The 25,659-nt window shown below is 46.8% G+C and overlaps 12 protein-coding genes across 12 annotated transcripts, besides 2 other annotated features; 4 read left to right on the top strand and 8 right to left on the bottom strand.

Annotated features, from left to right (window-relative positions):
* Positions 1-306: 306 nt before the first annotated feature.
* TSTA_095040 (uncharacterized protein) lies at positions 307-2,297 on the bottom strand (the record flags this gene model as incomplete). The annotated part of the gene is made up of 4 exons (XM_002479176.1): positions 307-655; positions 713-987; positions 1,321-1,417; positions 1,510-2,297. The coding sequence occupies 4 exons, from the start codon at positions 2,295-2,297 to the stop codon at positions 307-309; spliced, it is 1,509 nt and encodes a 502-aa protein (XP_002479221.1).
* Positions 2,298-2,841: 544 nt separating this feature from the next.
* TSTA_095030 (uncharacterized protein) lies at positions 2,842-4,002 on the bottom strand (the record flags this gene model as incomplete). Its single annotated transcript, XM_002479175.1, has 3 exons — positions 2,842-3,320; positions 3,391-3,879; positions 3,936-4,002. The coding sequence occupies 3 exons, from the start codon at positions 4,000-4,002 to the stop codon at positions 2,842-2,844; spliced, it is 1,035 nt and encodes a 344-aa protein (XP_002479220.1).
* Positions 4,003-4,596: 594 nt separating this feature from the next.
* TSTA_095020 (hscarg dehydrogenase, putative) lies at positions 4,597-5,653 on the top strand (the record flags this gene model as incomplete). The annotated part of the gene is made up of 2 exons (XM_002479174.1): positions 4,597-5,133; positions 5,198-5,653. 2 exons carry the CDS (start codon positions 4,597-4,599, stop codon positions 5,651-5,653), a joined length of 993 nt encoding a protein of 330 aa, XP_002479219.1.
* A 417-nt stretch (positions 5,654-6,070) lies between these two features.
* On the bottom strand, positions 6,071-8,107 carry TSTA_095010 (monooxygenase, putative; the record flags this gene model as incomplete). Its single annotated transcript, XM_002479173.1, has 5 exons — positions 6,071-6,433; positions 6,456-7,031; positions 7,097-7,591; positions 7,650-7,746; positions 7,800-8,107. 5 exons carry the CDS (start codon positions 8,105-8,107, stop codon positions 6,071-6,073), a joined length of 1,839 nt encoding a protein of 612 aa, XP_002479218.1.
* Positions 8,108-8,429: 322 nt separating this feature from the next.
* Positions 8,430-8,453: a microsatellite.
* A 110-nt stretch (positions 8,454-8,563) lies between these two features.
* TSTA_095000 (GPI anchor transamidase, putative) lies at positions 8,564-9,961 on the top strand (the record flags this gene model as incomplete). The annotated part of the gene is made up of 2 exons (XM_002479172.1): positions 8,564-8,630; positions 8,754-9,961. The coding sequence occupies 2 exons, from the start codon at positions 8,564-8,566 to the stop codon at positions 9,959-9,961; spliced, it is 1,275 nt and encodes a 424-aa protein (XP_002479217.1).
* Positions 9,962-10,697: 736 nt separating this feature from the next.
* TSTA_094990 (DNA replication initiation factor Cdc45) lies at positions 10,698-13,341 on the bottom strand (the record flags this gene model as incomplete). The annotated part of the gene is made up of 2 exons (XM_002479171.1): positions 10,698-12,503; positions 12,565-13,341. 2 exons carry the CDS (start codon positions 13,339-13,341, stop codon positions 10,698-10,700), a joined length of 2,583 nt encoding a protein of 860 aa, XP_002479216.1.
* A 453-nt stretch (positions 13,342-13,794) lies between these two features.
* On the bottom strand, positions 13,795-14,787 carry TSTA_094980 (uncharacterized protein; the record flags this gene model as incomplete). Its single annotated transcript, XM_002479170.1, has 3 exons — positions 13,795-13,866; positions 13,917-14,147; positions 14,242-14,787. 3 exons carry the CDS (start codon positions 14,785-14,787, stop codon positions 13,795-13,797), a joined length of 849 nt encoding a protein of 282 aa, XP_002479215.1.
* Positions 14,788-15,011: 224 nt separating this feature from the next.
* On the bottom strand, positions 15,012-16,685 carry TSTA_094970 (mannosidase MsdS; the record flags this gene model as incomplete). Its single annotated transcript, XM_002479169.1, has 4 exons — positions 15,012-15,094; positions 15,149-15,323; positions 15,373-16,423; positions 16,486-16,685. The coding sequence occupies 4 exons, from the start codon at positions 16,683-16,685 to the stop codon at positions 15,012-15,014; spliced, it is 1,509 nt and encodes a 502-aa protein (XP_002479214.1).
* Positions 16,686-17,027: 342 nt separating this feature from the next.
* Positions 17,028-17,060: a microsatellite.
* Positions 17,061-19,406: 2,346 nt separating this feature from the next.
* Positions 19,407-22,063, top strand: TSTA_094960 (phosphoribosyl-AMP cyclohydrolase, putative; the record flags this gene model as incomplete). The annotated part of the gene is made up of 2 exons (XM_002479168.1): positions 19,407-21,801; positions 21,870-22,063. 2 exons carry the CDS (start codon positions 19,407-19,409, stop codon positions 22,061-22,063), a joined length of 2,589 nt encoding a protein of 862 aa, XP_002479213.1.
* A 305-nt stretch (positions 22,064-22,368) lies between these two features.
* TSTA_094950 (U3 small nucleolar RNA-associated protein Utp11, putative) lies at positions 22,369-23,291 on the bottom strand (the record flags this gene model as incomplete). Its single annotated transcript, XM_002479167.1, has 2 exons — positions 22,369-23,133; positions 23,196-23,291. The coding sequence occupies 2 exons, from the start codon at positions 23,289-23,291 to the stop codon at positions 22,369-22,371; spliced, it is 861 nt and encodes a 286-aa protein (XP_002479212.1).
* A 573-nt stretch (positions 23,292-23,864) lies between these two features.
* Positions 23,865-24,321, top strand: TSTA_094940 (uncharacterized protein; the record flags this gene model as incomplete). Its single annotated transcript, XM_002479166.1, has 2 exons — positions 23,865-24,012; positions 24,083-24,321. 2 exons carry the CDS (start codon positions 23,865-23,867, stop codon positions 24,319-24,321), a joined length of 387 nt encoding a protein of 128 aa, XP_002479211.1.
* Positions 24,322-24,757: 436 nt separating this feature from the next.
* Positions 24,758-25,609, bottom strand: TSTA_094930 (transcription initiation factor TFIID, 31kD subunit, putative; the record flags this gene model as incomplete). Its single annotated transcript, XM_002479165.1, has 2 exons — positions 24,758-25,119; positions 25,180-25,609. 2 exons carry the CDS (start codon positions 25,607-25,609, stop codon positions 24,758-24,760), a joined length of 792 nt encoding a protein of 263 aa, XP_002479210.1.
* Between the last annotated feature and the right edge of the window lie 50 nt (positions 25,610-25,659).

The raw sequence follows: 25,659 nt of genomic DNA, 5'->3' as shown, positions 1-25,659 counted from the left end.
GCTTTTACAGAACCTGGGTGGTTCACGATGAAATCAATATATCATGGTATTGTGGTGTTGATTGATAATTGAGATGGTTCTCAGTTTTATATCAAAGTAATCAAAACTGAGATTAGTATAGGTATGAAGAAGGCCTCCTTTTCGTTATAGCTAGACTCTGTTGTATAAGTCAAACAACCATATGCCTAATCTACTCTCTTTCCTTCTACAGCATGTAACTCATAGCTATATTGCTTCTGCGGCCAACACAGCCGCTTTTGCGTCGAGAATGCTCTTGTACACACCTTCACTAATATTAGAAATCAATCACTTTGAACCCTCCTTAGCAAGGACCTTACCAGCAAGTGGCCAACGGCTTCGTATATTCCCAAGCAAATAGCTTAACGTATCGATGCTCTCCCTGATCTCTGCCGATGGATTTCCTTGCCCAATGGTCATAAGCGCTGAAACTCCTTGATAGACGATATTTACGAGGAAAAAGGTGCATTGTCCCTGCAGTAGATCTACCATATTAGATCTCTCCTGCAGTGCTGATGCAATTCGGCAAAGCGTATCAATGGCAATTCGAGTCTCGATAAATGTATGCTGCTGTGCCTCCTGTGTGGATTTTACCTTCAACCGCTGCCACAAATGCTGTTGGAGGAGAAAAATGCCACTACTTGAACGGTTATCTTTTTTTATCGGTGGAATAATAGGTCTCAGTATTACTTACCTGTAAGCAACCAAGCTCTGGCAGCAAAAGGTCAACCTCCGGAGTGTAATTTCCATCTCGTTGGCGCGAACCAGAGCTTCAAGAGTGCGACATAGTTGTCCCATATCCGCAGACAAGCTGCCGCTTCCGTTGAAATAATCATTTACTGCAGAATCGGATCTGATTGTATAAAGAACCTGGCTGATAAGGTATGTCGCCTGGGCTAGTCTGCCGAAGTGGCCGATCTTGAATATAAACCCCTGGGATATGGGGACCGCATTCTCTGGTTGTGAGGTCTGAGTATACAGAAGAACTTGGGTATAACAAACAGAATCCCTCTCAAGACCTAATTCAATATACCCAGAAGTGAGTTTGATTTAGCGATAAAGGCCTCTCCATATTCACACTGATCTTGGATTGGATTACATTAATATGGAGCTGAAGGGCATCCCAAATATTAATGCTAAAATTGATTTGGAGTGCCCTTCACCTCTATATCACACTCATTTCTGGGTATATCGACTTAAATCTTGGGAGGGGTTCTGCTCGTTGCAGCCAAGTTCTACTGTAGTTTCTTGTTAGACAAAGGCTATTACTCGCTCAGAAATTAAGAGAGCAAGTTTTCTCACCGCGTCATAGAATTGGTCATCATCCACAGGGAGGAAATCTTCAAATGTGGGATCTTCTGTCGCTAAGGCCCGACAAGGGTTTGCGACGTTCAGGAATCTGTATTTGAAAAAGCATTAAACCTGAAAGGATCATGCTGAATTCCGGAGCTCCTCCTTGTAGCCAAAATATTAATGTGAAAGGTGACGAACCGGTCCAAGATCAAGACTGCCCACCAAGCCCTGCGCCTCTCTTCGATCTCCATCCACGGTGCTGAAAAATTATGAGCGTCGCCCATCCTGTCTTTATTGATCTTGTCCAGGCCCATGGCGACGCCATAACGAGCACATGCACCCACTGTCAAATATGCCGCAGGGTAGATAGCATCGCCGATTTCAAAAACTGCAATAAATATGCCCGCTTGGAGGATTTGGACACACAAGCCTTCTGTACTCTCCACTTCGGAGTAGAATTTTTTGACTAATCGATATAATGAATTCCTCTCTGCGCCTTCAACTCGTAAACAGCACAACTTCATGCATAGAGCAAGTAAAGCGGTCGAGCGTCGCGAAGGAGATAACGGATTGAGTACAGCAGCTAGATAGTACTTCCTACTGATTATGGGCATCCATGTCATCTGGAAAAAATTGTTGGCTGTCTCGCGCACCTGCTGGCTGTCACCCAAATGGGAAGTAACATCGTCGGGGATATCCAACCTGAGGCGAGGAATTTCCAAACGAGCTTGTCGGAACAGATCTGGTGCAAGAAAACTAATGGCAGAAGTCACAGCAAATGAAGAAAATGTAGAAGAATCGGAATCAGTGGCAGTTTCTGACCCACGAGAACTGTGAGGGGGCGAGGGTGAACGTTGGCCACGGCGGTGGGGATAGTTACACTTCAAGCCCTTCCGAATGCAAAGCTGGCATGATGGGAGGGATTTATCGCAGCGACGCTTACTGCGACGGCAGGAGAAGCACGAAGCAAGAGCGTGGGACGTCATAGGATGGTGATGGTACTGGTATAGTTTATGTTGGGAGTCTTTGCGGACATTTGCGGGCACTGGCGGCCCTGAGGGGCTTTAATCATCGTTATAGTAAAACCTGCTTATAACGAATAGGAGGCCTCACAGGACCTAAGACAGTATATCCGGAAAAGCTTTAATTTTAGAACGATGGGCACTCCAGTTATTAATCTATTTCACTATTGATGGTAATATTGTTTTTCATTTCCAAATTAAAGTAACTCAAGCTGATATCAGAATTAATATAAAGAGGCCTTCCTTTCGTTATAGCCAGGTTTTACTGTATTTCCAACGACAATTCACCCATGAAGGATGTAAAGGTTGTGTTGAGGACATCGATTCCAGTTTGAGTATCGTCGTGCAACACGCCAATCCAATTTTCTTTAGGTTCTATCCCAAAGAAGGGTCCTCGAATAGCTACCTATATACTTGATTGAGATAACGAATCAATGGTTATGTTCTATTTGCCAGGTTCTCAAGCTAACGTGCACCTCATCCCAGCAACGAGGTTACCCACTCGTCACTAAGGTCCCTGATTCTTCCTCAGCTCATGAAGATCCTTCAGAACAGACTGTGGTCGCCCGTCGTAACTCTTGACTCTCATCCACGCTTCCAGGCTAGGAATGCGTGAGGCGTGAATCCGGTCAAGGAAAGCCATGTCACGAGTTGCGCCTTTGCCCTCGCTCCAATAGCGCCACCAAGACGAGAAGTTCTCACGCCAGGTCATGAACGACTCGTCGCGAGGCACATCCGGCTTGACAGCCCAATTTGAATAAGCTCCTGGATACAGTTCGGCTTTTACTAGGTACTCCTCTAGTGACACGCACTTATGCACACCTTTCTTGCCCGTCACTCTCGTAAAAGTCTCCGCGATCTCAGCAAAGCTCACTTGATCTGTCGCAACTTCGAGGTCCAGGCCTGCGGACTCGGATGGGTTGTCAAACATCCACAGACTGTAGACTCCAATATCGTCCAATGCAATTAGAGGGATTTTACCGTCCGCTGTCAAGTTCATCTTGTCAGTCTATTCCTGAAATAATCAGCTATATCGATGCAAGGAACAAGAACCTACACGCAGGGTTCTCCCAGACAAACGAGCCATCAGCTTGCTCCTTAGGAACGAACATTCCATCGTAGAGCATATCCATGTATGGCCCTGTGGTCAGAAGTGAAGTTTTCATGGTCGATTGGCCGTGACTCAAGATCAGATCACCAACACGCCCCTTAGCGTCGTTATGTCCGCAATGATACTGCTCGTCCCACCCAGCTTTTCGAAGAGCGTAGTCAATGTTCGCAAAGACGTAGTGCTTGACACCGTGATGACGAGCGATTTCGTATGCCCGAATACCATAGAAAATCTCGCTTTTTTCCCCTATGGTGAAGCCATCAAGGTTCACCCATGCGCCATATACACCAGTGAATGCGGCGTGGAGATCTTTTTGACTATCCTGGGAACCTTGAAGCAGCGTCACGTTTGGCAAAGCAGCTAGTTCCTTAGCTTGATCTGAGGCTGGGTTTCGAGTCAATAAACGGACACTGTAGCGACCGCTCTCGGAGAGTGCTGCGTATTATTGTTAGACCATAGTTCGCGTGAAGTTTCCTGGCTTAGAAGCTTACCTTTGACGACAGGACGGCCTTGAGCACCGGTTCCTCCAATGACGAGGATTAATTTGAGGTTTTCCATGACGATATGTATTTCAGCACTTCTTGATATATGAGTTGCCGATAAGGAAGATGTTTAAACTCCCCGTTGTCGTACCGTGAATATATAGAAAGCTGAAGCTCTCTCTGTCAAGAAACTTCATCAGTTATGACGCTACAATCAATTTCTAATCACTGGAGGATTACCAATCTGACACGATTCGAAAATTGCGGACATTCTGCGGGGATTGCGAACATTTTGCGGGGATTGAGGACATTTGCGGGGATTAAGGACATTTGCGTGGATTGAGGACATTTGCGGTGGACATCCGTTAAAGCCGATAGAGCATGAATGAGTCAACCTTACTAATTATCTCTGTAAGAATGTAGGACAAGGACTGGTTAGGACAACAGCTAGACGGTAGAAACAATTACAAGGGCAGCTTACTGAACTGTATGGAAGTAAATATGTTAAGCCTTGTATGACGATATCAGCACGTGATCTCAGTGAACCCTATAAAGGCATCATAATCCAACCTCGCTCGATGAGACTTCTGGTCAACATTCCAAATTCAAGTACTTCGCATCTAGAACAAATCCTACTTTCCAAAGCCCTCACTAAAATCTATTCTCAGATATGTCCAAGCTTATCGTTGTTACAGGCGCAACTGGCCAGCAGGGCTCAGGCGTTATCAATGCCTTGTCGGCGAACCCTGACTGGAGAATACGAGGTCTTACACGGAACCTCAACAGTGAAAAAGCCAAGGTGCTCATTGAGCGAGGTATTGAAATGATAGCTGCCGACTTTGACGATGAAGGCAGTCTCACCAATGCCTTTATTGGCGCAAATGCCATATTTGCTGTGACAGATTTCTACGAGCCCTTTGGCACAGGGATCGGGCCTGAAAAGGCAATGCAAGTTGAGTATGACCGAGGGGTTAAACTCGCCCGCGCCGCTGCAAAAACTCTCACTCTGGAGACCTACTACTGGAGCACCTTACCTGCTGCAAAGGATTTGAGTAACGGCGAGGTAGAGGTTCCGCATTTCGATGCCAAAGGAGCCATTGACGCGTATATCAAGAATGACCCAGTCCTGAACCCTAAGACCATCTTTCTTTTGACGGGCTTTTATGCTTCAAACTTTAAATATCCGCCTTTTACTCCAATTTACTCGGTATTGATCCCCTGTCCTCACTCCTGATGCCCGGTGAAAGTTGGCTAATGGTGTAACAAAATAGAAACCAGCTGGACAATATATTCTTGCGCTCCCGGCAAAATCATCATCTCATCTCCCCTCACTCGGTTCAGTAAATAATATCGGCATCACCGTCAGTGGACTTCTCCAACATCCATACCCCAGTACCGCGTACGGGCCCAAGGGCGGTCGATATGTCCATGTCACCACGGGCAAGTACCAGATTCAAGACTACTTCTCGAAATGGGCGGAAATTGCAGGAAAAGGAAAGTTGCAAGTTTTATCAGTTCCATTTGAGCAGTTTGAAGGACTGCATGGTATGTGGGGAACTGAATTGGGCCTTATGGTCAAGTTCTGGGAAGTTGTTGGAGCTCCAAGAATGTGGGGGACTGTTGGAGATGGGGATATTATGGTAGATTCTCGTGATCTTGAAGGCGTGAGGGATCGTTTGGTTAGTGCTGAGGATGTCTGGAGGCAGGAGAATTGGGATCAGTTCTAGGTTTCCGTTCAAGAGTTGTACCGCGCTGCGTGTTGGATACTAGAATGCTCAAATGAGGATTGTTGCTCCTCAGGTGGACCAATGTTTTACCTATGCTCATTCATTAGTATAACAGCTAGTTCGACCGTATGGGAGCTTATACATTGGTGTATTTCATTGTATAAAGAAGCACATATGGTAGGCGTTCTAGAGTTAACCTACATAAGATTAATGAACCAAGGGAGTTTTGAAGTCACTTTAGAAGACTTAAGCAATAACAATTATAGGGTACGTACTAGAAATCCGAAAGTACATCAGACTTCACTTTCAGCACAGAGTGGACCTCTGAAGAATTGGTTCTATGCGCCTTATACGCATATGGAAACAGTGTAATATGAGCCGTAGCCTGCAGGACAATAGCGAACAGATATGCAAATTTCAAAATTGGCACATCTCGGCCTTTGTATCATTCAGAATTGTCTTGGTTATTACAGTTCTCACAACCTGACTGTTCTTGATCTTTTGGAGTTCCACCTCTTGGTTGCCCAGTTCGCCCAAGACACGAGCTACCTCTGGCTTCACGAATCTCCCCGCTGGCGAGCTGGTGGATAAGAAGGCATTCATGACGGAGTAGAGCAGAGATACAAACACTATCCCTTTGAATGAGATTGCTAATAGGAACAGACTTGGCAAGGCAAGAATGGATGCTCGGTTTCCTAATCGATATCCTTCAACGATACATATTAATATCGGTGATATGAGTCGTGACAGCCCATAAATGTTGTACGCAATTTGTTTTTTCTGTATCAAGTTGCATGAATACCGATGAGAAAGGGTCTCTGAGGAGTGCTGAGGTGTCCCTTGCAGCACTAAAGGTAGTCATGGCTCCCTTTCGAGTGTCAACCCAGGAACAAGAATAGTACAGGAAGTTATGGTCCTTAAGAAGAATATAGAGCAATCCCAGAATGAGGAAAGTCCGCCCCAGGTGTAATTTATTTGATGTCCTTGGCCGAGAAGGTAACTCATCGTCGTATGGTATCACTCGTGGCCGCTCCTTGATAGAGAGGTGTTTCAACCTTGGATCACTGGCAATCTTTTCACCAAATAGATCTAGGTAGCCACTGTCTCCCCCGAGGAGTAGAGTATATTCCCAGAGTATTTTCGAGACGAGAGGTTTCTCGAATGCTGTCAAGGCCTGCTGTATATGAGCAGCAGAGACTAGATCTTTTGCACGTTCGAGTCTTCTAATTTGCGATTTCATGAAGATATTCTTAATATCTTTATCAGTCAATCTATCGAGTCCTTGAGCACGGCTATTCCGTCTCTCTAAAAGTGCATTGACAAATTCTGCTGCCGATTCAATGGCCGCATTACCACCTTGACCTGAGATAGGGTTTGGCTGAGGATATATATAGTCAGTATCACTAAGCTGTCTGAAACCCCAGTTTGGTTGAGTCAACATACCTTATGGGCCGAGTCTCCCATTATAGAAATTCTATTGAAGAACCATTCCTCATGCGTGTATTCATGTAAAGGTGTTAGCGTAGAAACTGAGCGCTTAGCATAAAGCTGACCGAATGTAACTGTCTTGGTGACTGGACGGTGTTCGTATTTCTTGATGATCTGTGTCTCCATTTCTCTGTTGTATCGTCGCGGTATATCTTTGCCGTATCTCGTCTCCGGCAATCTAGCGAAGAAGAACCAGTAGATCTTGCTCTTGTCAGGCCCAGAAACCACTAATTGAGAGTATCCTTTTCCGAAGACACTATATGTTTCACCCTGTACCCAGCAAGGCACATCTTGAGAAACGCCGAATACACAGAGATAGTGGCATGACGCATGTTTGTGCTCGTCCGCTGCAAAGTATTGGGGCACCTTCTCGTTGGCGATGCGGTACATTTCTCGTCTCACAACACTATGTACTCCGTCGGCCCCTATGAGTAGGGTTCCGCAAACACTCTGCCCATCTGTTGTAAAAACCGTAACTCCTCCCTCAATTAGTCTAACGCGATCCCACCTTTTTGTTCAGTAGAACGCAATTCTTGTTTCGTAAACGATCGTAAAGTATACGAAGGAGCGATTGACGATCGATGAATGAGACCGGATATCCATGTCTGATCTATCATCAGCACCAAAACTACAATATCCACAAATGAATGGAAGATACCGATGCTTATTATAATCCTCAAATTCTGGTACATTCAGCAAGCAATCACCATCCTCATTATGAATGTGGTCCCCCCGACCGCTGTTATCCACCAACTCGGCGATAGGTTCATATAGATCAAGCTGGTCAAGAATTCGAGCTCCATGAGGGAATATTGCAATACCCACGCCTATCGTTGGGACGATATTGCTATGTGCTTCTAGGAAAAGGTAGTCGATCTGGAATCTTTCCAGCATGTTAGCTAGAGCAAGGCCAGCGACGCCTCCGCTGGCAATTAGTATCTTGAAAGACTTTCCCGTCGAAGACATGTTCTAAGGTCTGAGAACTTTTGAAGATATCTGGATCTGATCCGGTTTAAATACTATATCCCCGATTCTCTGATCAATCTGCTCGCATTTGGCGATGTCCGAGTTAAATTCCAGGAGATCACGCAAGCCGCATGATCTTCGAAGGCCCCTTCAGGCTCCACATTGTCTGGAAACTTGATTGCAGTGCAGAATGTATTAAGCCACTTGCAAGGCTCAGACGACTGTGTATCACAAAAGATCCTTGCTAGAATACCGCGTTAATTACACAGCATAAGTCGCAATCATTATCTCCCAATAATCGCTTGCCCAAAATGCAAGGTGTAAAAAAAAAAAAAAAAAAAAAAAACCAAGCCAGGAGATTGGCGGCTAAGAGATATTAGTACATCGAGTGCTGTAAAGTAATCTGAGGTGTGATATGTCACCCTGGGCGTATGGTCAAGTGAACTAGGGCTTGAAATGTCGTCCGAAATAGGAATCGTGGATAGCCCCAGCGATCCACCCGGAAGATTCTCCACCTCAGTAAGTAGGCTCTCTTTCAACATCGAAAAGCATCTAAGGAACATTACATTCACTGCAATACAATCATTCTACTCCCACGCTCGCTACAATATATTCCTTTAAATAATGCGCCTACCATTTTTTTCAGGGGCGGGCCTCGCTACGCTGCTATTATCATGCACCATACCCGTATCGGTGTTCGGGGAACACACCTCCAACTGGGCCGTTCTCGTGTCCACTTCACGCTTCTGGTTCAATTATCGCCATCTCGCCAATGTCCTATCTCTATATCGAACCGTGAAGCGCCTCGGAATCCCCGATTCGCAAATCATCCTCATGCTTCCAGACGACATGGCCTGTAATCCGCGAAACGCCTTCCCCGGTACAGTTTATAGTAACGCCGATCGAGCGGTTGATCTGTACGGAGAGAATATCGAGGTTGATTATCGGGGTTATGAGGTAACGGTCGAGAATTTTATTCGTTTGCTTACCGATCGACTGGATGAGGATGTGCCACGAAGTAAACGTCTGGGTTCTGACGCAGGTAGTAATGTGTTGGTATACATGACTGGCCACGGCGGGGATCGGTTTTTGAAGTTTCAAGATTCCGAGGAGATCGGTGCTTGGGACTTGGCAGATGCATTTGGTCAAATGTGGGAGAAGAAACGGTATCATGAACTGCTTTTCATGATTGACACGTGTCAGGCGAATACCATGTATACGCATTTCTACTCACCGAATATCATCGCCACCGGGTCTAGTGCGCTCGACGAATCATCCTATTCACACCATGCCGACAACGATGTTGGAGTTGCGGTCATCGATCGGTGGACGTACTACGTCCTAGAATTCCTAGAGACACAAGTAACATCACCAAACTCAAAACTTACCCTGGGAGACCTATTCGATTCCTACGACGAGAGCAAGATCCATTCTCAACCGGGGTTAAGATGGGATTTATTCCCTGGCGGCGAACAAGAAGGTCGTCTACGTACTGTGGTTGATTTCTTCGGAAATACGCAAGCTGTGCAAGTGGAAAGTAATGCAACACGTGGACCAGGATCACTTAAGGAGGATTTGGACGAGATTGCTAAACTTGTTGAGAAGTGGCAACGGCGAGAGCAGGGATATCCTTTTCTACAGAACAGGACCATAGCTTCTGATGAGAAGCAAAAGCAATCGGAGCCGTCTTCTACTGCTGCTGCTGCTGCTACAGATCGCCATCGTCAGGTTGTTGTGGGTGCTAGCAAGATGACTGATGAAGATAGTTGGACTAAACGATTAGTCGGGTTGGCGGTTATCGGTGCAGGTACAGGACTCTGGCTGGCTGGTTCGGTTTTCGGTAGGGAAACTTGATTTCATCCATAGATATAGCGTTTTCATTGCATCTATATAGTTTATACCCCTTGTATTTTATTGATGAGCATACCTAGGTATTTGAACTTTTTTTCAGTAATCATAAACATCTACAGAACCTTCGAAGATATAAGAAGTCGCTATCTAGTAACAACATTCATGAATAATACTACTAACTACCTACAAAGGTATCGCACAAACAAATCATGTCCATCCATCAATCAGCGATAAAAGAGAAAACAAATACATTTTCAATCCATACCATATTTGCTCGCCAGTTATTCCAAGAGAAGAGTCAAGTAAGTGATCGCCATGGAACGCATTCAAAGGATTTCATTGAGGAAGACAACAGTAAACAGGGGAAAGCAACGACAATGCGAGTAACATGCATGGTGGTAAACTATGCGTCAAGAAACAAGGGGAATCGGGTAAAAATGTGCTCTAGGGTAAGAGATGCAAAATAAATAAGATAATAACCAACCAAAAAAGTCCTCGCCAGCAATAGATAGTACCGCATACTTTGACTCCATGATACAGAACCGATGTGAGGAATCCCACCACAACATGAAAAAGAGTCATCTCATGCACATATGACTGATGTAACGCCCGTTTTAAACGATACGGAAAGAACCAGATAAGCAAGATGCATATATTGCCAACGCCGAAGTGATGATGCCAGACGCCATGACTGAGAAAATCGTGAAAGAAGAAAGTCGGAACGATCGACTATCAGCACCTATCCGACGACACTCCTAAAGCTCAAGGCCTCAAGGAATCCACTCAAATCTTCTTTCTGCACCTCTACTACACAGTGCTCAAAGCTGTCGATTCGAACTCGGGCACTGGTCTCTTGAACCACTTCCTGGAAGGCGATACCAAAGCGGTTACGAACAAGACGCTTGTTTCCATAGAGGCTCTTCTCATCTTCTGATTCGTCATCAGACGAAGATTCCGACTCATCTTCTTCTGATTCGTCTTCCGATGCGTCGTCATCTTCGTCTTCGCCGCGGCGAGCATGTTCAGCCGCACGCTTTTCTCGTCGTTCCTCGCGATCTTTCTTTTTCTTATCTGCTGCTTCTTTTTTCACCCGTCGTGCCTCATTCTTTTTCGCTAGAGCCGCGAAATCAATAACACCGCCACCACCGCCAGTGCCAACTACAACATAGACGCCGCGGTCCTCGTCTAATCCAGCTAGGACAAGAGGTGTGCCTAGAATCTTCTTCTTGCCCATTCTGGTTTCACTCTTATCCCTCTCTTGCACTTGAATTGCTTCTGCGACCCACAATGCCAACTTTGTCAAAGCTCCCGGATTAGTGAATAGCTTAACGTCAGGCCCATCTTTGACAACACCAATGCGGAAAGCTCGTAGATGGCGGATCTGGTTCTTCGACATCAAAGACGTTCCAGTACGAAGAATTGAACGATGAAGGTGTTGTGCCAAAGGCAATGACTCAATCAGGAGCGTGGGCGAATCAGATCCAGTCGGAGAAAGTGCGTCGTAAGCGCTCCAAAATCGGGGATGAATATTTGCCGGGTCAGTATCCGAGGGACTGGTTGCTTTGTTCATGGCCAACTGTCTGGTTGCATAGGATCCAGATTCCCACGTCGCTGCTGCACTTGGTCCAACTTCTAGTATCGACCCCAGGATCACAGCGACATCTGTTGCCGACAAGCATGCTTTCCATCCCCAACTTCGTACAAAGCCCCAACCTTCACGATTACTGCTGTGTCCTGATGCAACGGGAGGGACCAGTCCCTCCAAGCCGTACATAGGAGCATATTTCAGTAATCGCGAACGCAATACGCGCTTCAACTCCATGTCCATATGGTTATAATTTTGGTGACATTGTGTCAAACTAATACCCATTTTGGCCAGTAACTTATGTAGCCTTTTCCGGCCATTCTCCGTCCATACATGCAGTCTTGACGCCAAATATGGGCTATGGAGCATGCTTTCGTACAACGACCAGTGTCGTACCAGTAGGAAACGAGGTTCCGGAGATATTCGTATTGACGTGTCCGTTGGTGACCTTCCCGTGGTAGGAATGACATCGGTGTTTGAACCAGGAATATCACGATAACTTTCGACGCCCTCCGGCGGATTGAGTCTGTGCACTTCGTCTCGCATAATTTGCCGTATTTGTTCGCCTCGTGATCCACCCCATCCTGCTGAGCCACCATGTTCAGAGGAGCTCGAGATGCCTACACCGGCCATCGTTCGTCCAGATAGCTCCATACTGGAGGTTCCCACAATTGCCAGCCACAAAAGGTCGTTATCTTCGCGACCCAGCTCAGATGCTAGTGAATACATCATTGAGGATATTGGCTCTGAATAGGCCGTGCCTGTGTTGTAGTATGTCTGCAGTATGCTTTCGTGCTTTCGTTTCATTCGTAAAAGTCGTCGTCTAAGAGTTCGCGCTGAAGGCTGGTGTGATATAGGGGATACAAAGCTTGGTTCCGGCGTAGGTGTGCGTGACGAGTTGGAAGAGTCATGTCCAATCGCTCGGCGGCGATTAGTCGGTGACGATGTAATGGGAGAGCTCTGCCGTGGAAGTCAATAAAGTGAAAAGTAGGAAAAGGAAATCGTAGAGTGATATACGTACCGAGTTACTTCTCCTGCGTTGACGCGGCCGTTCATCGTCCTCGTCATCACTATCTTCCAGCTCGCGTCCTGACCAGGATTTTCTCTTCTTGGAGGCCCCCACAAGACTATTGTCATTGTCATGTTCACTTTCTGAGTCGTCCAAGTTATCACCATCATCGTCAACCTCTGGCATTTCTTCAAGGGCATAATAAGCCTCGCATTCCTTGGTCAGCTCTTCCTCGATATCCCCATCATCAAAGACGATAATCCCTCCACTTCCACTTTTATAACTTTTATTCAGACAACCTTTGTCGACTCCGCGACCTTTGCGTAGGGCATTTAGGTCCATCTCCGCCAGAGCTTCGCGGCCACGGAAATGATCCGGGTGCCCACCAAAGACATTGACCAGATTCCAGGGTCGGCGCGCGTCTAGAACCCATACTTCTACCCCGCCCAGCTCCTCGGATTCGTCCTGTTCGTCTGTCAGGCGTAGAATCTCGCCCAAATCAACGAGCCCACCAACACCGAGACAAACGACCACTCCTCCAGTGCCCCCATCTGTTGTCCGCATGGGACGTACGAGCTCCTCGCCGGCACGCGCGAGATCGCCATACCCGGCAATAGGTTGGATCTTATGGGCTATGTAATCGCGTTTTAGTAGCGTCGTAAGGATGCGGCACGCGCATAGCGCGTCGGGTTCAAGGGCAACGAGTATAAGGACTGGAGGCGAAAGTGGATGGTGTGATCGAAGAAGCTGGAGGTATAAATGTCCTATCAAGGAGCGTGGGAGATACATTGTTGTTCAATGTTCGCCGGGCACATTTGACCACAGATGCTGATCAAGTTGCTTGCTTGCTTGATATTCAAACACGTTGGTCTGGCTGGCTAATCAGACATATCCCTCAGGCGTAAGTATGACTTCGTCAGGACAATAGTAATATGCTCTAATTGATTGGCGCAACGCGACAATGAGGAATAGCAGAAAACGATGCAAATAAGGAGATAAAATCAATAAGAAATAACCCAGTATTCAGCAGAATAGTCTTAAGCACGAAGACATTCTGTCAATAGCTGGAGCAATTGAGGGAGTTGTAAGTTGTTGTTGTAGGTTTGATAAGTGCAAGCGCGATTGTTCACGCGTCTTTCTTTGCTGGACGTGCTCCGCGGTGGGTCCCTTCCCTTTTGGGGCTGGATGTCATTCCTTGTTTCTACTCTACTCGACATGCACTCATTACATTCAATTATTTGACTATAGCTTCGCACGAGAATCCTCTTCTACATCAAACTCGGTAGTACACAGCAAAAACGTGTCACGAAGAGCCTATAGCATGTAAGCTTTGCACAGATCGCACGACAATCAGCAAATCTCACCTTCAGTCTATACCTCTCATTGATGGCCTGATAATCCTCACTCACAAGCATGTCACAGAAATGCCGGATCGAAGGATAATGCACGATAGAGATCTCATTCCACCAGTCCTGCTCCGGTCGATCGGGACTGCCGCGCGAATCATTCAAGAAGGTTGACTGAGCAGGTGTTTTAACGACGTTGCCAACAATTTTCGCATTACCTCCGCGTCTCCCGGCGACAGGGATGAATGCCTGTTCGTTTTGATGAGATCAGTAATTCTACTCCCCTAAATTACTACGTAGGAGCAAGTTGAGATGTTGAAAGGCGGCTGATGGATAAGCTTACTTGTCCGTATTGAAAATAATTCTGCTTTCCATCCGGATAGTGGAAATGAAGTAGATTGAGCATTGTCACCGGTTTATCATGCTCTGCAGACAACATATCCATAAACGCCAAAAGATCAGGGGACATCTCAAGAGCCTGAGAGCTCTCTTTGCTCTGACTTCGCATCTTGCTCAACGACCCAGTCAACGCCGGGGGCGATTCCTTCTTCAACTGAGCATCTCGCTCAGGGAAGCTCGATAATAACTTTGACGGGATCCCAGCAAGAATGCGATATTCAGCGAGTATCACATCTTGCAGGTCAGATGGTATTAGAGAAGACTCTCCTTGATGATGGTTCTGTTCGGTCGGCTGTAGGAGAAGCACCAGGTCCCATTTTTGCATCAATAATGGATCTATGTCCAGGAATGTTGGTCGGACGACGACGTATCGTGGTCGTGAAGCTACTACTACTTTGACGGATGTGTAGCTGCGGAGTTTGGCGACGAATGCTTTTGCATCGTCGCTATGATCTTTGAATGCGAGAAGGTGTAACGTTAAGGCAGGCATTGTTAAAGACGAATTTACTGATATGAGCGGATCGGTTACGGAAGATTGGAGAGACACTTTATATGTAGTGATATCTAATCATTTGGTTCGCCCCTACGTAGACCGAGGCTAACCCTCGACCTGGAAATTGCGGAGAATGCGGGGGAGTTATTCCAAGGCCACCCTATCAATTAATCTCCAGTTACAGCTGGGATTTTCTATCTGCAGAATGAATAGTCTACTCTCTATCCAACAACGGTAAAAGGGTGTGCTTCGGTATTGAAGACGAACTTGTTCTTGCCATCAGCCTTCACTTGCCAATCGGCATCTAAATCTTCGTCAGTACACGTTCCCTTGACAGACTTGGAACTCATAAACTCACCCTCGGCGTGAATCAGGTAGGAATATTTCAAAACTTCGGCGAAAAGGAAACTCTCTTGCTCATTGTCGAAGCCTGCTCCCCCAACAACGTTGACGTTCTCAATACCGGAGTACCCAGATCCTACATGACATGTAGAGTTGATAGCAAGGAAGGCGTCCCAGGCCCAGTCTTGATACTACATGGTGTTAGTTAGAACAAAACTCAAGCCACAATACAGAACCAACCTTGGTATCACCAGTGACGCGGTAAGCATAGTAGTAACTCTCAATAACCTCTGGTCTCAAGACATAGTCAGCTGATGTGATGTAGAAGCCAGCTTTCTCATAGAAGGCTTCCTGGTCGGCCGGAACGCCCGCTTTATCCCAAGCAAACACCTCAGGGCCGATCTTGGTTGCGGTGCTATTATATGTGGCGTGCCACGAGTCCGTGAATGCCAAACCAGCATCAATGAGATCTTGACGGCCCAAAACAGAGCCTGCTAACAAGAAGTTGCCACCAATGAACCCGGTTAAGTGTTCGCTGGTGGATATCGTCGTTCCGTTGTTCCAAATGTTGACAAATGTCAAATCCGGCTGTGATGCAGGGTGAGACAAAAGGTGCTCGAGAGTAGAGTTAGCAGCAGCTAGCCACCGGTCGCGGTACTCTGAGAACCGGATGGGGTCATAGACGAAGAATTTGATAAGGTACTCGTAGAAGGAGTCGTCTCCACCGTTCCAGGTGACATAGTTGTCGGTGAATTTACCGGTTGCGATGTCAATAGTACTACCAACCAGACCAGGGAAAGGTTCCGCCCAAGATGGCTGTGGATGGATCAAGTAGGACTCGGCCTTCTGCGCGATCTGCGCATAGGTATGGTTGCCGGTCAAATCCGCGAGGTGCGTCCACTCAATCACCAGGCTACCTGTTGTAGCCAGGCCATTGGTTGTTGATCCATCGTTGCTACGATTGTTGATAAGCAAGTTGTTGTAAGGTACACCAGAAGGTGTTTCAAAAGCGTAGCTCAATGTATTAGCAAGAACCTGGGCCTGTTTTAATATAGTGTCAACTTTGCTCTTGTCCGATACAAGGTCTGCAGCTGGGCCAGAGAGCAAATCGTAACCGGCTAAAAGACCCCCTAGGTAGCGAATAGTGGTTTCAAACAAACTGATAGTTGTCTCATTTGAGTACGTGAAGTCGATGGTAGGAATGTAGTCGACAATCTGGTTCACGATTTCCCGATGGCCCATGACAGCTGCTGTCGATATAGCATCAATTGCAGAGGCGCCCCAGCCGTCACTATAACAGTAATGGTTAGCAATGCGTCGCCTCATTCTGGCCATCTAAGTACGAGAACGTACTAGTAATCATCATACGTGTTGTCCATTGGGTGCAGTTGGTCATGAGGGAATGCATGAGCATAGTAGCCATCCCAGGCAATCTGGAACGCCTGCTTGACGGCATTTGCTCGGTCAGATGCAGTATCCCTCTTCGAGATGGGAGATGCAACAGCCTGGCCGACGACAGCCAAAGCTGGCAGGGACATGGGTGAGAAACGCATTGTTATAGAACCACCGATGCGCGCCAAAGAATAAAGGAGTGAACGGAAAGAATCAAAGGAGCGACGGGGGTGGGTAGAGATATATACACGCGCACGCGAGTAATCAAGAGAGTGACATCGGCCCATTCGAAGGAATAACGAGTGAAGAGGGGGTGGTGAGATGGAGAATGAGCTAAAAAAGAAGACAAAATTCCAGATGGCACCCGTCTGCCATGCTGGGAGGGAAGTCGCGCGATAGGCCACGCTCCGATCGCTCCTTCCTTGGACATGGCTGCCCCTGTCCATGCCCCTGCCTCGGACGCACCTGCCAAGTTTTCTTCTTGAAAATCAGATTCCACCTTATCTTCTTCTTCTTCTTCTTCTTCTTCTTCTTCTCTCTCTCTTCATCTCTTCTCTCTCTCATCCATCGCTTCTTCATCTATTACTCACCATTTTCTCCTATCTCGTGGCAAAGATCATCCCCAGTGCCGAGTGATCCACCCACGAGGACTGACTCGCAGGAGACAAAAAGTTGTGGTGGCAGTCACGAGTAATTGCTATTTGCTGATGACTGATGGCTAGTGACCCCTAGTCAGTCGTGACCTTCTCTACTCCGCTTATCCACACACTCACAGCATACATCGATTGCCAAGTCCATGGTCAACAACTAACTCTACGCTAGACAGGCTGTTCTACGCCTCCGTCGATCAGTGGAGTGCTTGTTGTTTAGTCTTGCGGCCTTGATTATTGTACCTATCCGAATCTTTTCTCCCTCTGTATTTACCATCTGAAGTTCCAACGATCGATTCCGTCTTAGCAGTTTCTGTTCCACCAAGCTTCCAACGTATGATGCAGCTCATTGTGCACAACCTCCCCGCCTGGCATGTGTTGATGGGGGGACACGATCCAGTTCCACTAATCCGCGGATCGCATTCTTTGGATCGCCAGGCACTTGCGTGACCTCCCCGGATCTGGTTCCTCCAGCAGAATTTATTGAATGATATACGTGACATCAACTAACTTAGTTGACTGCGTATGACTTCGTCCGAGATCTACAATCGAGAATAAAAAACTCCTTTTACCTCTTAGTGCCGTGCTACACTGACTCGGTTGCATTATCTATCTACGAGTTGATACTAGACAGCATGGGGTTAGCGCCATCATGCAGTGATCGCATTTATAAGTCTGTCTTTCAAGCCATCCAGCCAGTCTTCATTGCGAGAGCTGACTCAGTTGGAATAGTGATCCGGAATGCTTCTCGGTACCGAATAAACAGTTTTGCTGCAATTGCAAACTTACCGGCCACTTCGTACCCCGAGAAGTCTGAATGAAGAGTCTATATTCAGCCATAGCGGCGGGGAAATTCAAGCTTAATTGATGCGATGCTTTAGTGCTCCACTACGTGCAAGAGTGGACTCAGCTACCAATCGTGACCTTGGTGCGGACAATTGGCGATCTACTTGCAGGCCATGCAGCCACAACGCAATTAACTTCACCGAGCATCCAGGCTGACACGTCCTTAAATTCATGTTCGACTACTGCCAAGGACAGTATCGTTCTCGTCTTACATATCAACCGAGTTGAAGTACACAATACAAATACATGCTGTGCAAGAGTCAAGGCGGGGGACGTCCAGTGAGGATAGGATTGCCTTACCAGCTCACACTATCCGAACTCATTCCCTAAACGACCGACGGGAAAATCGGAAGGAAGATAATGATGGCAATATGTTCCCTCGTCAAATGGCACAGTAGTATTGAATGGCTACAACGCATCGAGCACTAACAAAGACCACGCGCCGCGCAATCAAGGATCCAGGCTCCTTACGATTGATAGTACTGCAACCGTAGCTTCCCCACAGGAGATATTCGAGCATGGGCCGACTTATTGTGTACTTGTGTACTAAGGAGGGTCTTGCAGTGAGGGGCAGACCAACCTTCGCGGCATTGTTTGAGTCGGGTTATGTCCGACCGAGCCGAGTAAAGTACTACGAATGACCCCCGGTGATTTCCCTAGTACGTTTTTTATATTTCAGTCATGCAGGGGTCATATAAATAGTGTTGTATAATTCCAGCCAATAACTTGCTACTGATTTTCTTAATAATATAGAGATTAACCCCTTATAGTAGGCGGTCTCCTATCAAGTTACTATCTATACCCAGTATTACATGGCTGGTATTACTTCAAGGATAAAAAACGTACTAGGGAAATCACCGGGGTCACCCGTAGTCTATTGACTGCCAACAATTGTGAGATACGATTCTCCGGTTTCCGAACAGAAAATAGCGTCAAAACATCGATATCCCGGCTGGCTAGGAGTCCTCCGATATTCGGCACGACAACAGACCAGGAAAGGACGTGTACAATGGCGAAAATACACTTGACTGGGTCAATTTCTCGTAATTATTTGCTGATGTCCCTTCCTAACAATGTCACCACCAAGTCTCGAACCAAATCATGATATGATCATAAGACGTATTTTTTTCTTTTTTTTTTTCGATGGAAATGGAACACCATGCGGTGGGCGGTGAAAGAAAAACCCTTGCTATTGGTCCATTCGGTGCGGGGACATTCTGCCGCTTTCAAAAAATGGATCCAACCTTCTGTTGATGACTCAATTTCTAAGGGACTGAATTAGAAGAACATTCCTTCTTGCCTCAATATTTTGATTCAGTCGTTATCGAAACTTGACACGTCACAGGCGCTGTTCGATTTTTAAAGCTTCTTGGAAGGATTACCACCATGGCATCACCGCTGGTGATTGCTGTGCAGCCCCGCGCTACATCGGACAAGAACAATATCAAAAATATCGCCCGGGTCGGAAATGCGTTCATCAAGGCGACCAATGCGTCAGAAGCGATAGATTTCATCAATGCAAATTCGACCTTCTTTGACATCTACGTTGATACTACTGATATCGGCGCTGATAATGCAGTGGAAATTCTCAATGCTGGTGCTTCGAAGATATTCCTGAACACGAAACAATTGATTTCACTTACCGAGGAGAACGAGATTCCGTCGTCAAGATTAGTCGCATATGTTGCTTCAGATGAAGACTCGACAGAGCTACGCAATTGGCTAGCAAATGCCCCCGGGTCACAAGATGTTGGCGTCTGTTCAACCTCGAACGCCGCTGAACTCTTCGAAAAATTTGACTTTCCCAAGGATGGCGGTCAAGTTTTCAAACTTTTCGGAGAGAATGTGACTGAATCTGCCGTCATTGAAGAGGTCGCTCACGGCGTCGTTGCAATCGTGCCGTCTAATCAGCTTTCGATCATCCCAACGGCGGATGGAAAGGTCGCTGCGTCAAACGTCCTGGCCAGCCGGGCTGTGCCTGATAGAAACACCGGACTTATTGCCACCTTAGTGGTCGATGAGAGGGGAGTATCATTAGGCTTCGTGTGGAGTAATAAGGAGAGCTTGTTGGAAGCCTTAAAGACGGGCACTGGAGTCTATCACTCTCGAAAGCGGGGTCTTTGGTATAAGGGCCAAACTAGCGGAGATACGCAAGAGCTTTTAAGTATTGGCTTTGACTGCGACGCAGACTGTTTGGTTTTCAGGGTTAAACAACTTGGCCGAGGATTCTGTCACCTTGGCACGAACACTTGCTTTGGTCGGTATCACGGTCTTTCTAGCTTACAGAAGACCCTTCAATCCCGCAAGGAGAGCGCGCCTCCGGGTTCATATACAGCGCGGCTATTCAATGATCCCAAACTTGTTGAAGCCAAGATTATGGAAGAAGCAGAGGAATTGTGCCAGGCGACAACCAAAAGTGAGATTGCGTCGGAGGCTGCTGACTTGATCTACTTTGCCCTTACCCGATGCATTGCCGCGGATGTAAGCTTAGAGGATATTGAGAAGAATTTGGACTTGAAAAATCTCAAGGTCAAGCGCCGCAAGGGTGATGCTAAAGCTCGCTGGGCTCAGAAGGTCGGCTTGGCCAAGTCAGGGAAGGCCTCTGAACCGAGCCCTGCACCAGTGGAAGAGGAAGCTCCCAAATCTGACCGTATTGAAATGAAGCGGATTCACACAGCTAACACACCAATCAGCGTTATCAAAGACGCTCTAGAACGGCCTTCCCAAAAATCCAATGAGGCTATAGTTGAACTTGTGAAGCCCATTATTGCTGACGTTCGCGCGAACGGCGATGCTGCTGTTCTTAAGTACACCCACAAATTCGAGAAGGCGACATCATTGACATCACCCGTCCTAAAGGCTCCATTCCCTCAACATTTGATGCAACTATCGTCTGATACCATTAAAGCTATCGATGTGAGCTTTGAGAACATCAAGAAGTTCCACTCGGCACAGAAAGATGACAAGCCACTTGTTGTCGAGACCATGCCCGGCGTGGTCTGCTCTCGGTTTTCACGCCCCATCGAACGTGTTGGTCTCTATATTCCTGGTGGAACCGCCGTCCTTCCCTCCACTGCTCTTATGCTTGGTGTCCCTGCAATGGTAGCCGGTTGCAAGAGGATAGTCTTTGCTTCTCCTCCTCGCTCGGATGGTAGCATATCTCCAGAAATCGTTTATGCAGCACATAAGTGTGGTGCAGAGAGCATTGTACTTGCCGGTGGCGCCCAGGCTGTTGCAGCCATGGCTTATGGTACCGAAAGCATCACCAAGGTTGACAAGATCCTGGGTCCTGGTAATCAGTTCGTGACTGCTGCCAAGATGATGGTGTCGAACGATACCTCTGCCGGTGTTAGCATTGATATGCCTGCTGGACCTAGTGAGGTACTTGTTATTGCCGACAAGAAAGCCAGCCCAGCATTCGTCGCATCCGATCTCTTGAGTCAAGCAGAGCACGGCGTTGACTCCCAGGTCATCCTTATCGCCGTCGACTTGGATGACAGAGAATTGGCAGCAATCGACGAGCAAGTGCACCAACAAGCAAATGCTCTACCACGAGTCGACATTGTACGTGGATCAATTGCACATTCCGTTACATTTGTTGTCAAGTCTATCGAGGAGGCCATGAATCTCAGCAACGAATATGCTCCGGAACATTTGATCTTGCAGCTCGAGAATGCAGAGGAGGTCGTTCCTCTAGTTCAGAATGCTGGAAGTGTTTTCATCGGCCAGTGGACTCCAGAGAGCGTGGGTGATTATTCTGCAGGCGTCAATCACTCTCTGCGTAAGTTAATTATCCTGTCACATATTCCCGCCTTTGAGCGAAAAGCTAACACAGAGTCTTCTGTTCAGCAACATACGGATACGCAAAGCAGTATTCTGGTGTGAACCTAGGATCCTTCGTAAAGCACATAACCTCCTCAAATTTGTCGGCTGAGGGTCTTCGCAATGTCTCAGAGGCAGTTATGCAACTAGCTGCTGTTGAGGGTTTGGATGCCCACAAACGCGCTGTGAGCATTCGCATGGATATCATCAACAAATCTTAGGATGACTACCGATACTAGTGATAGATCGCAGCAGCAGCTTATTACATATGTACTGATCCTGATATGCGCAACGGAGAGTGGAAATGTTTCGTTTTCGGTTCTGCTGGTTTGTTTAATGACTTGATTCAAAATTGACTGTATATCTTAAGAGGAAAAAGCATTGCATGGGATATACTTGAAACTTCCGCCTTGACCATAGATGTGAACATGAATGACTTTTTGCATCCCATTGCGCCCATAGTAATTATGCTAAATAAATCTATGATTCTAATCAAATAACGTGCGTAACAACATCTGTACGTGAATCACCTCTTCCTTTCCCGAATCTTAAACTTGACGCCCTTTTTATTAACACCGCCCACAGAATTCGACATCTTGGCTCGCTGCAATTCGAGTTCCCTCTCCGCGGTCGTGATTTCGGCGTATTGCTTCCTGAGTGCAGCCAATTTGTTGCGTCGCCCTTCTGCTGCTCGGCGTTTGATTTTTCGGGCAGCACGAGCGTGTGCAACAGCTTTTCTTTGAGCTTCCAATTCCTTTTTCGTGGGTTGTCTTTGGAGGTTGTGAAGTTGAGTGCCGAATGCGTCGTCTTCTTCGTCTTCCTCCTCCTCATCCTCATTGTCATCTTCATCAAACTTCCGCCCTAATTCTTTCTGATCTTCCCGACTATCCGCAAATATAAGCTTGCGTCTTTTATTCCCATTGCCAGACATTTCGTCCTCGTCATCCTCTTCATCCTCATCATCCGAAGAATGACGTTTCTTATTCCCAGCACTACCCAAAACCTTCTCCATCCCGTCTTGTAACTGCACTTCTTTCTCCAACCTCTCCATCTCTCTTCGAATCCTTTCCCCGATAGTCCTTAAATAGCCCGCATCCTGCGTCTTGAGCAGTTTCACTGTATCATGACTAAGCGACGTCCCCTCGCGTGCGCCATGTTTGCCCTGTTGCGCATTTTTATCTGATAGCATGCCATATGCAAATTCATCGGGGTTTCGGTCACGGGCCTTTTCGCGGAGGCGTTGGAGTTTCTGTTGTTTGAGGTTGTAGTCTTTGGCGCGGAGGGAGTAGTCCTATGAATATGAGTTAAGTTATATTCTTTTGGCAACTTCGGTGTTTAGCAGGTATTTCTGACCTTGTGCTTTTCTAAAATACCCCATTTCTCACGACCCTCCAGTTGACCTCGTTCTCGATGTTGCCGTCGATGGACGGCATTTCGCATAGAAGACATTTTATGAGCGGCAGAGCTGTTCGGAGGTCGAGACGACGAAAAAGGCAGGAAGCCTTGTATAAACCGAGTAGATTGTATCCGATCGAGCCCTAAATGCCAAGAAATGACTGAAAATGCTGACAGCAATTGCGAACGTTTGTTGTCTATCAGAAAATAATTTTTTAATAGAGATAAAGCACTGATAGATTTTACTGCCGGCGGCGGAAAAGGCGGCGAGCCGACAAAAGGGCGGTGGGCGGTCTGGGAAGACAGCTTGGAGAAGCTCTGAACTTATGTTCTTTTCGTCTGCTAAAGAGTACATCAATCGAGACAAGAGCCGCTAGCTGAACCATTGAAGATTCAGAATTTGGCCTTTGATAATTACATGCACGCCGATACATACGACGAAACGAATTGAAGTCCCGATCAGAAGCGAAAGAGAAAGCGAGTCACGCAATATGAACTCAACTACGATATAGCCTCGAAACACATCAAATCCCACAATATCCACGGTACCGTATAGCAATCCAGAAATCGACCATCAATACCTCCATTATACCACTCATTCAACACTAGAAGAGGGTTTTCGTCGAAATGTCCGCCTCATCTGAAGCCCAACCAGCTTCGACACCTCAACATCTAAACATCCACAATCCATTACCATTATCAGCAACGCAAGAACAACAAGTTAAAGAAATATACTACAAACGAGTGCGCGGGTACTGCGCTCCAGAAATTAAAGGTTCGTTGCCCGTCTTATTGACATATCACCCATCTCCGACGTTTCATTACTAATCATCGTCCTTCTTTAGCATTTGCAGAATGTGCCCGCGGCCGAACATTTACCACGACTTGGGTGTGTCGCGAACAACGCCTAGCCATGAACACATGTATGTTAGCGCATGCAAAACCTGAAGAATTAGATCGAGCGCGCGAAGAGTGGTTTGCGGGTCGAGAGGCCCGAAGGCGGGAACGAGAAGAGCAGGAAGCTGCTGTTGAGAAACGGAGGCAGGAGGTTATTAAGATGATGAGAGAGGATGATATGAAATGATCGATAAAACATTATATTATCTCTGATCCGAGAGAGACAATACTTCCGGGATTTCTCTCAACCGGAAACTTTTGCATATTAAATGGCGTTCTTGGTTATCGAATTCTTGTTGCATGTTTTTTGTGACTTGGAAATCTCAATTCTTGCGTGTTGCTATAAAATGTACATTACTTTGTAGATATATATACCATTGATACTTTTTTTCTTGATTCTTCTGACCTACATACGTATTCTATCGTACCTAGGTAGGGGGCAATGATATCAATCATACAATATCTAGATGATCAAGCTAGATACAAATCTTTGATAACTTCCGGATCGGAAGGGGATACAGAAAACCCAACGCCGTCCTATTAGAGAAACCAATAACGCCAATTCTGATATGGGCCCAAACTCCAGATGATTTTCTTCATAGTACAGTTGGACGGAAAAAAGATTAAGCATCCTCCATATTCTCATCGTCATCACCCTCTTTCATGTTCATATCTTCGCCAAATATGTCTTCCATTCTTCCATCTTCGTCATCGTCCTCCATCCCATCTTCATCTGCGTCTGCTTCTTGGTGTTCATTCTGCGTCGCGTTAGGTAGCGTCGCCGTCGGCTCGGTTTCGTCCACGTCTTCTTCGCCTTCACTCTCCCACTCCTCCTTCAAATTCCACCCTGTACCCGTAAGACAGAACCTCTCAGGAGGGAGCCTCATTCCACCCATAGAAACATTCGAAAACGGATTCTTCGTCGCCGTTTCTCCACCGCGCGCAACACCAGGAAGCGCAATTCGGTTTCTCTCCGTAGCGACATCTATCAAGAACTCTTTCGGTAGTCCAGGCTGAAACTGATAATGTAATCGAGACGCTATACTCAGTCGTAACGCTTGGAGTGTGATGGTGTTCAGTTCAACCACGCCTCGTCCATTACCGGTCGACACGTTCGTTTCTCCAGGACCAGTTGGGACTCCCGCGTAGCCTTCCATGGCAAGATGAGCAGCATCTTGGAGTGTAGATGATGTGTAGCGGTATGCGAAGTCGAGGAGTTGTAAGGGTACACGTTCCTGGTATGCGGTTACGCCGAGGGAGGCTAGTAGCATGTGTATGAGGCGCGCATCGCGTGGGCGTCTCCATTTCCCAGAGTCATTTAGTGAGGTTGCTGGTACTGATGGCATAATGGGCTCAGCTTGGGTGGGTGCGGCGTTCTGTGATGAGATGGTCGGGTTGGCGGATGAGGAATGGTCGTCTGGTGGTGTCAAAGGCTGAGTTGATCCTGCAGCTGCAGCTGGTCTGGGTGACGCCATTTTGATGAAATTCTTCTTTTTTATTGCTTTGTTATTGCAAACGGCTACTT

The sequence above is a fragment of the Talaromyces stipitatus genome, genomic scaffold (assembly GCF_000003125.1).
Source record: "Talaromyces stipitatus ATCC 10500 scf_1105507295527 genomic scaffold, whole genome shotgun sequence".
Taxonomy (NCBI): Eukaryota; Fungi; Ascomycota; class Eurotiomycetes; order Eurotiales; family Trichocomaceae; genus Talaromyces; species Talaromyces stipitatus.
This window is presented reverse-complemented; position numbering and strand designations above follow the sequence as displayed.